The 10,224-nt window shown below is 41.5% G+C and overlaps 1 protein-coding gene and 1 pseudogene across 1 annotated transcript in view; both read right to left on the bottom strand.

Moving 5' to 3' along the window:
- pdik1l (PDLIM1 interacting kinase 1 like) overlaps window positions 1–3,784 on the bottom strand; it is a 7,831-nt gene extending 4,047 nt beyond the window's left edge. The window contains exons 1-2 of the mRNA XM_034891909.1: window positions 3,566–3,784; window positions 1,206–1,501 (exon numbers count right to left, since the gene is read on the bottom strand). Coding sequence (XP_034747800.1) covers window positions 1,206–1,490 — 285 coding nt within the window. The 5' untranslated portion in view covers window positions 1,491–1,501; window positions 3,566–3,784. The remainder of the gene's footprint in view (window positions 1–1,205; window positions 1,502–3,565) is intronic.
- A 4,526-nt stretch (window positions 3,785–8,310) lies between these two features.
- Window positions 8,311–10,224, bottom strand: part of LOC117957148 — a 9,987-nt pseudogene continuing 8,073 nt past the window's right edge.

Here is a 10,224-nt window from a genome sequence, read left to right as displayed (position 1 = left end):
TACTGTATCTGAAGTCTTTTATATAGACCTTAGTGGTCCCTAATACTGTATCTGAAGTCTTTTATATAGACCTTAGTGACTCGAATGTCAGAATAGTGACTCGTTCTTCCAACCTGCGACTAGCGTGCTAGTGCCAGAGTCTAGAGAATCAGTCGTATGATGATTCAGAGTCATAGGTTTGGGTGGCGAGACATGTTAATAAATGAAAAAGCAACACCACTCCTGGTTGTAAAAGTGGGTCCTGTTAGCTTTTTCCCCTCACTATGTCCACGTCTCCACCCGGTTGGGGTGTACCTGCGGTTGACAGCGCTGTTGATAGACCTCGGCGGTGCTGGAGTGAATTCATTCATTTATTTTCATTTTTAAAAGTCTGCGCCGAGATTTGCCACGCGCTGCTGTACTGCTCCCTCACTTGGGTGAGAGGTGGACATGTGACAGCAGAAACTGCTGCTATGAAGAAGAAAAAAAATACACATGGGACTCTAACACACACGAGTGTTGAGTGTGGATAGGACAATTATCGGGACGTTTTTGCAAGTTTGCAGATGATCTGTGTCTGCGTTTTATTTGCCTGATGACCGATAAAGTTAATGAATTAAAACTGATCTACAGCTTTGTGTCCATCCCTCTGCTTCACTTTCACTCGCCAATGACTCTGACTTAATGTCGTCCAAACTAAAATTTGGCAAATTCTTGTAGACTTACAGACTTTGTTTGTCCAGGGGGTCAAATACTTGTTTTTCCTTATCAGATGGTTATCAATTTTAATAAATTCATATGATGTGATTTTCTTGAATTTTCTTTGGGATTCTGTCTTTCACTGTTAGAATGTACATATGATTAAAATTATAGATCTTGGCATTCTTTGTAAGTGGGCAAACCTGCAAAATCAGCAAGGGGTCAAATACTTATTTCCCCCACTGTAGCTGCGGCTCAGACCATTCACAGTTAAAATCCTAATGAATCCTCTTCCCTGGAAGTCTCTTACTGTGAAGCAGCTGCAAGAAATGAGCGCAGTAACTTAGCAAAACGTTATCTGTTCTGTATCTGTACCACTACAGTAAAGTACACACATCAAGCTTTCATCACATGTCTGGCTTCAATGAAGGGATCAAGATCCATTTACAGCTTGGATGCTGGGAAGCAGCAACATCACTGAGAGTACCATATGACATGAACGCAACCAATGAATCCTGTCCCCTCACCTCGAGGTAGAGCGGGGAGCTGGAGCCGTGGTTCATCCTCTGGGCCAGCTGGTCCCGCTGCAGGATACACTCCTCCAGGTGGATGACGTTTGGGTGCTGGCTTTGGATGCTGCTGAGGGCCCAGAACTCCCGCAGTGCCAGCTCCACATTCTCTGGAGAGTGGCAGCGGATCTTCTTCACGGCCACGCGGGCCCCTGTGCGCTTCACCACTGCCTCATAGACCACGCCGTAACTGCCACGCCCCACCTCCTGGATCAGCTCGTACTTCGGCTGGCTGCTTACCATCCTAGTCCTCACTGTGGACAAGGCACATTAGTTATAGGGCTGCAAAATATCTCTTTTTAAATATGGTCATCGCAAAATCAACGGCCACAATAAAAGCATCCCCAAAGACACTCAGGGATTTCTTTGTAAGTTGTATGAAAACATCAACACTTTAAAGTTTAAGGTCATTCTTTCTTAAGTGGTGTGTTTTATGATAAATTCAATGTTGAATCACAGTATGTTGGAAATGATTTCCTTTTATTCAACAAGAAATGTATTTTTTGCAGAATACTGAAAGCAGCAGAAATGCAGAACGGAGAACACTTTAATATCGGAATATTCATTCAAAGTAATATCGTTGTCGTGACATTCAACAATGCTGACAACAATAGAATATTTCCTCATATCGTGCAGCCCTAGTTAGTTTCAATCCATTCTATTTCTCTATAATATACTATCTATGGAATCTCATTCTGTATAACAGGTTGATTCAGGAAGACTTATCAAGGCCTATGTCCCGCCAGCACCCCTGTGAGGCTGTAATACCCAGTAAACACCAGAAAACTCATTGCTGGTTAAGATAAAGACCACATCATCATCATCATCATCAGATCCATGTCAAGCTGCCACCAGAAGGAAAGGTTATGGTGTAATCTAAACCAGAAGTTTGACCCTAGTGGCCTTGTATTTTAGTCCATGCACATTCTGCATTGTAAACACAGCAACATCACGTAGTCAGCGTTTGGGATGCAGTCAGCTCATAAAATTAAATGAGAATTTAAGTCATTCAAAAATTACGTTATTTACAAATGTAATTGTGAAGAGGGTGAATCAAGACAGGGATTTTATAACAATAAATCGTGCAGGCCTAGTTGAGAACGCCAGTCATAGCGGCCCACGGTTTAAAACATTGTTGGGTTTAAATCGGTTCGGGCTCATAATTACAGTTAACGTGTCGGCCGGGCTCAGACACAACGGGCCCGATCTAAGCTCTATCGTATAGTTAGTTACACGACCCGGATCCACCTCCTCGAGCAGAAAGTACCACTAGGCCTGCCACTGATCATGGATTAGATCAAGGTTTCTAACTATTGATAAAGACAGGGTTAGAACACTACTAACACCCTTTAAGTGTTGGTTTGGCCAATTTTATGGCCTATGTCATTGACACGGGACACACGACATAAGCCTATAGCTAGGGCTGCACGATATTAGGAAAATATCTAATAGCAATTATTTTGACTGATATTGCGATACGATTCACGATATTGGAGGGCATGATAATTTTTCATAACTCATTTTCATTAAAAAATATAATTAAAAAAAAGATTTAACAACCTTGTAAGTTACTTTATTCAAAACATTGGAAGTACTGCTTTAAATAAGAATGCACGATGCGCATTACCGTAACCTGTTTGAGTATTCACCAAACTGGTGCAGAACTTCCGTTAGGACCAAACTGCCAGTCTCCAAACGAGCAGTCCCTGACAGCTCCAAGTCAACGACACCTGCCTGTCCACGGCTAGTCACAAAACTTCCTTTCAATGTAACATGCTGGACACCGGTCACGTCGGGGATGAGAAACGTCTCCAAAAAAAGCCGGAACCGAAAAGATGACTCCTTGACAGAAAGAATGCTAGCCACATGCTAACGAGCTAATTAGACATCCACTTGGTTGATTGGCCAGCAGGCACAGCTATGTGGCCTGGCCCCCGTCAGCTAACGATGTTGTTGGTTAGCTAACGTTAGCTAATCACGTTAACACCCGCTAACAAAGAGTCCAGCACTCGCCAGCACAGTCGGCATATGTGAGCTAGGTGCAGATATCCAATTCTAACCTAAAATAAGTCCCTTCATCTTAAACTGTAGAAACGTTGGGGCACGGAGAAGGCATGGATGATAAGCACTGGGTTGTGACAGTTTATTGTCCAGTGTGTGTGTGTGTGTGTGTGTGTGTCTGAGAGCGAGAGAGTGCCATCAAGACCAATTCAACCAGACTTCTCCTTAAAACACCTGCCAGCCAAGCCGACTGGCAGCCACAGCCGACCGGACAACAGCCGGTGTTCCGCTGGAAGTTGTCATGTTCTCACTCTTACCTTCGACTCGTTTCTCTGGGGTTCATTTGTTGTCTTCCTCCCTCTCCCTGGCAGCCATTAGCGCCGCACACGTTCTGCTCACACAGCCAACCCGAGGAGGATTTAAACAGTGGACGTGAGCGCGTGCAGCTGCTGCATGTGCAACGCAGAGGTGGACACATTGAGGCCACTTCCGGCGAAAGATTTCAAAATAAACTCCGGTTTGAAGGAACAATGGCCTGCGATTTGATGCTTATATTACCAAATGAAGCCCACCGTGACCATCACAACCTTCCAATCATAATACTGAATGACACTATTATTTAATAAATTATTTTTAATGCTGTCTAATTTTCTCAATAAAATACACGTAGACAAAAAGATCCTCATGTATGTATTATACAATAGTTTCAGGTACTACAATAACAGCAAAAGTGTTATAACCAAACAGAATCCTATTATTTATACTGGATGTTTATGGCAATTTATATTAACACTAAACACAGTTTTTACTTGTTTCTTATTATTACATTTACATATTACAATAGATCCAATGTTGATAAAATGCAAGAAAGCCTCTCATGGTTTAAAGTCAAAATAATTTTCGTATTTGCTAATGTTGTTTTTTTAGATAATGTTATAAAAATCAAAAAACCTTTTACTTTATGTACAAAATTATCCTTTAGTACTGCTCCACATCATTATCCAGTGGGAGTGCATGGAGGAGGTTTATGTTACCTAAGGGGAAACTAAATGACTCCAACGTTTAGTCGGGTCCAGAGCGATGTGGGAATAGAAATCTCTGTGTGTGTGTGTGTGTGTGTGTGTGTGTGTGTGTGTGTGTGTGTGTGTGTGTGTGTGTGTGAGAGAGGGAATGGAACTCTCTCCCAGAGGCTGTCTGACACAACTCTCAGTAGAGTTGAACTGGCTCACTTAAGACATCTTACCTTCAAAGGGATTTAAACAGTTATTAAAGTCTGTTACAGGGCTTTTTGTTACATTATTTGGTACTATCTCGACCTCATCAAAACAATGAATTATTTAATGACCTCATTTAAAAGAAAATCTTTTTATTGTCCAATAGCAGGCGGCCAATGATTCTTCACGTCACCCAGAACAGCATTAAACGGATACTTTTCGCCGATACCGCTTCTCCACATGAACTTGGCCAAGTAAGACTTCAGGAAGTGACGATCTGTGCCTCGGTGCTTCTTATTCCTCCACTTTGCTGATCCCCCCATCCTTTCCACGGTCTGACTGTGTGCGCCTGTCTCGGGATTCACAAAATTGTAACGATGGTTGACCTTGAAGTGCTCAAATCCAGCCTGCTCCAGTTCTTGTGTCTTGTAGGCCTTCCAGCTGTCTGAGTAGATGATGGTCCCCTCGGCAATGTTCTCCTTGATTGCAGTCAGCAGAGTAGGCGCACTTTGATCCGGCACTTTGATTAGAAAGCATTCCTTGGTTTCGCGGCATATCCCTCCGAAGATCCATTGTTGAGGTAGCACCCGGCCGGCAATGTTCTTGCGCTTGGTGAAAAGTGACTCATCGATTTCCACGATCATCCCCTCGCTGTACTTACTCCAGTCTGTTGTTGTGTCCTTGTCCCCGATGTCATTTCCCAGGCCCAGATGTAGATGAAACTCGTGACAGTAACAAATGGAAGATGAGATTGAGCGAACCAGTTGCCGTTGCGAATATTGATCTTCTGATAGCAGGCCCTGAGTGTGCACTTCCAGAAGATTTCTTTGCCAAAGTACAGCTTCATGAGATGGTCGTTCTTGCATCTTCGTTCTTTTGGTAGTAGAACACAATCTTGAAAGAATTTCACAGCTTCCTCCTCAGTAGTTGGCAGGCTAAAGAGGTTCATCTGTCTAGCCGGGAATGAGATAACGGTCGAGATAACGGGCGATAACGGTCGAGATCACAGGCGGAAAAATGAGGTCGAGATAACCCATTATTCTGCCCAAGAACCCGTTATTTCTTAAAATAGATCTATTCAGAGTAGTATCTTTATTTTATTTTTTATTTTTTATTAATTGCGTTAACTGAAAGATTTAATTATGATTTGTATTTCCAAATGTTTGAATGTGTGTGTGTGTAATGTGATGTCATAAAGAGTATTGTCACAAGAACAGAAGGAAGGACCCCAGGAAGAAGAGCTTTTAGCTTATGCTAAGCTAATGGGGATCCAAATAAAATGAACAAAAACCGGCGCACATCCATGCACGTCGTTCTTCCTGAAACTTATAACTTGGGATCTTGGTTGAGATACTGACACAGTGTGATGTGTGGTAGGTTTTCCCTTTGGTGTTTTTAAGGATGAAACCAGTTTTCCGAGTTCTACCTTGAGAAGTTAACCTTTTCATCTTTAGATATGAAAGATGTGATTCCTTCCACGGATGTTTTAATCAAAGCAAGGCTAGAAAGCGGTCTTGTCTGTTTGTCCCAGTGCTTGGACATAAAGATCCTATAAACAGTTTGAATGGTTCTTGGTTGGTAACCTATATATCACACAACACTGCAGGGTTTTATTTTATTTTTATGGAAATGTTATTATTTATAATCGAAAATATTTATTGAACAATGCCATACCCAATATTCCAATATAAACTGATGTTTAGATTGTGAGAGTGATGCCGCCGTCGCTGCTACGTCACCCGGATTCATGGTCTGATTGGTTGGGGCACTATAATTGCACCCTGAGGTATTTGAGCATTATTATTATTATTATTGTTATTATTATTATTATTTGAGTTGTTGGTGATGGCCCTTTGGAAACGGGCTGTGAATGAAGCCTCCCAGACAAACTCCCAGTGAACTGAGAAGGGTCTGGTGTCAACCAGGCTAGAGAAGTCATTCATTCCTGTGCCATGTTTACCACTTTAATCTCAGAGAATAGCAGAGTTCTTTTTTCTGTATAATAATATATAATATTAGCCCTCTCTCCTGACATTTTTTTCTTCCTACAACCGCCTTAGAGCGCTGTCGCAGCAGAAGAAACTTACGCTTGCCAACATCAAGCTGACAGGAAACTCCGTGGCAGATACAGTTTCAGGTCTTTCTGAAGAGGTTTACTGGTCTGGCCCACTTAAGATTAAACTAGGGGTATGTGGCCCGTGAACCAATTGGAGTTTGACACCCCTGAATTACAAGCTTTTTCTCAGATCTACAGTATTAACCCTATCTTGTAGTCTTCATGGAGATAACCCGGTTACTCAATGACAACTCCATCCACCGAGGAAGATGACTAAATGTGTCTGAGAACTCCTCAGCTAGCCATTGCGTGCATCTTGAGTTAAGATTTAGTTTTTTCACTTTGTAGACTATATTATAATTTCTTTTATTATTAGAAATCATACTTGTTTCAGTGTAATCCAACTCTGGTTTGCATGGCACAGAAATGTGATGGATTAAAGACATGTAGATACAAGAAACTGGCAAATGAAACACAAATCTTGTTGGATCTTTAATTCTCCATTGCATTGCAGCACAGTATATTTCAGTTAAAGGCTGGAAAAGTGGCGGATGATCCACATTCAAAGACAAACTTAATCATGAAGTTTCTAACAAGGCTATGGTACGTGTTCAGCAGCAACCCTGAGAACTGAGTAAAGGTGAAACCTTTACCCAGAGTTGACATAGCCATGCAGGGACAGTCTTTGTGAGCAGTGAGGGACTCTGGGTTTGGAGTGGAGTTTCCAGAAAGATAAAAACATTGTGGGTGTGTCAGCTCTGGTGAGCCAAGATATGGGTATTAATTTGAAGTATGCAAGTGAACATTGTATCCGTGTATTTATTAGTGATTGTGTGTCTCTCTGTTTCCTGGAAACAAGGCTATGCCGTCATTCAAAAGCACCGCTTTGGTCTTAAAGTTCAGGATGTTTTGTGATATGCATTGGCAGCAACAACAGACATAAATATACCAGACCTATTGGAGAAAATGCTCTATGAGCTAGCACACAAAGACAAAGTAATATATACTTGGACAGACCACGCAATAAACTAAACTTAACAAATGTACAATACATACTGTACAAAACTATTTTTGGACATGCTGTTCATAAGCTGTCCAAAAACCACACCTGAGGTAGACTTGTATAGATTTCTTGACCAGACGAGTTCTGTCTTGGTCACACACAATGACAAGCTAGACTTGGTTAAATTAGAGTATTATACATGGTGGATTGGAGCCCACACTGCCACCCAGTGAGAATTATGGCAAACCCAAGCACATATTACAAGCGTAATCATCTTTAATTATGAACAGTACTTATGCTTTTAATCATCCTTTGTGCTGTGTATACAGTGGGCTTGCGTGTTTGGTCCCCTTTCCCATGAAAAAAGATAATCTATCATTCTATTCATTGTAATGCAGTCACATCATAAACATTATATTAATACCTGTGAAAATGACACTGGATATCTACAATAAAAAACACATCATGATGACTTGTAAACTACGGTGCCATTCCAGGGCTTCCATTCGGCCTGGGTTGTTGGCTTTTTATCTACGCAGGGATTTTATCAAAAACACAATATAGAATATAGACTATTCAATATCCAAACGGCATGGGAGGGAGCAATATTTGTAAAAAAAAATGTGTCAAAATGCGTCCAGTGAGTTGGATTGTTTCAGTCAATGCTAAGACACTTATCTGAGGCGGGAAAACCACTTGGAAAGAAAAATAGTTTTCAAAGTGGATATGTCAGCTAGCCCTCTTTTGGGGAACCCATAACCCTTGTCCCACAGTGATGACCCCGATGTTTCGGCTCAATAAATACACCCTGAGAGAGCGCGGCTGTATAAGCAGTGTTCCCGTGGAAACCCTCACAGTTTCTCTCTGAGGGGGGCCGGCCTCTGCTCCTCTTCCTGGTCCCTCTGTGAGGTAGCTGTTCCCTGAGAGATTGGAGATGAAAGCTGCTGCTGCTGCTCCCTTTTGAGTGGACAACCGGCCACCATGTGGGAACCACTCTGACAGAAATGGCATTTTTTGGGCTGAGGGGGCCGCTGACACTCTTTGGCATGATGGCCGGGTCCTCCGCAGTTGTAGCATCTACAGTGAACAGAAGACGGAAATCAGAGACCACAGAGGGACTGTTGCAGTTTTTTTCAGATACTTTGGCACATCACCGCTCTCCAAACACTGTGTGCAATTCATTTTTTCAGTCATCTGGCTTTGTCACAACGCTATCACTGCTGCAGAATGGGACAAACTGACAACACATATATTATAAAAGATTAATACTTTGCCTCTGTGTATCGATACAATATTGCCACTGAAAATATTGCGATACTATGCTGTATCATTTTTTTCCCCAACCCTACTACAAGTCCAGCTGAGCTGATGAGACCATTAAACACACAGCTGGCTAGATCCTTTACTCTTCCTACAATGGGAGTTCTGCATTAAGTACTTTTACTTTAATACTTACAAGTAAGTACATTTTCCTGGCAATACATGCTTTTACATAATAATACATATTTCCTAATACACATTTCCAATGCAGGACTTTTTTTTGTCTCAGAGATTTTTTTACTATGTGTCGTTGGTACTTTTACTTGAGTATAGGATGTGCATACTTATTTCACTGCTGTTGAATTACTACCATCCAGGTCAGAGTCTTGACAAGTAGCTGGTTTCCAATCCAGTGTGAATCCACTTCCCTGTGCAGTGAAGTGATTCGATTCCACCATCAGAGGGCAGCACAGCCCACTTTGGGTTCAGGACCCTGGGTCTCCCATATCAGCTGCAGCCCTGTGGGTTTGGTCAAAGTGATCTCCTTCCCTCAAAGGGGGTGCATATTGTATGTACGGAAGAGGATTAAGGTCAATGTGGAAAATGTGAACATTTGATTTCTGAGTTTAGAGTCTGAGGAAAAAAGGTCAGATCTGTGACAGAATTCAGAATTCTGACTGTATTCTCGTAATGCTGACCAAGGAAAAATTAGGAAGAAGTATTCAGATCCTTACTTTATTAAAAGTACTCACACAATACTGTAAACAATACTCTGTAACAAGTAAAAGTCCTGCTTTTAAAATGTTACTTAAATATGCAAGTATGATCAGGAAAATATATTTAAAGTATGTAAAGTAAATTACTCAATGCAGAACTCTCCTCCCATGGTAGAAAGTGTGAGGGATCCAACCAGCTGTGTGTTTACTGGTCTCAGCAGCTCAGCTGGACTTGTAGGCCGTTGTGTTGTTGGCTTGTAACAGCATAGAAAATCTGCTTATGAGTATAGGAAATGTTGGATAGGATAGAACAGCACAATTTTGCTAAATGAAACATCACTTTCATTCTTAGTTTCAATTGATTTTAAACAAAGTTTACCTCCAAATCCAACACACATTTTCTATACACTTAGTCTGCCACTTGCCAAAAATTCCAGTAGTGGTTAATTTTAAAAACAATTAATGATCATATTCTACCAATGGGATTCCACTGGATGTACTTAGATACAGGCATGGGGAACGTTCCCTAAGATCATCTGTCAATGCAAATTAAACCAGCTATTAGGCTAACTGAAAGAACACCATGCCAATCTCTAGTATGGTGAAGGGTATGTGATGATGTGGGGGGGTATTTTAATTCCAAAGGCCAAGGGAACTTTATTAAGATGCATAGTATCCTGATCCATGAAATAACTGGCCTTATACATACAGACATAGGGGGGGGGGG

Source organism: Etheostoma cragini, chromosome 14, assembly GCF_013103735.1.
Source record: "Etheostoma cragini isolate CJK2018 chromosome 14, CSU_Ecrag_1.0, whole genome shotgun sequence".
NCBI lineage: Eukaryota > Metazoa > Chordata > Actinopteri > Perciformes > Percidae > Etheostoma > Etheostoma cragini.
The sequence above is the reverse complement of the archived record's forward strand: the minus strand, read 5'-3'. Positions and strand labels throughout refer to the sequence as shown.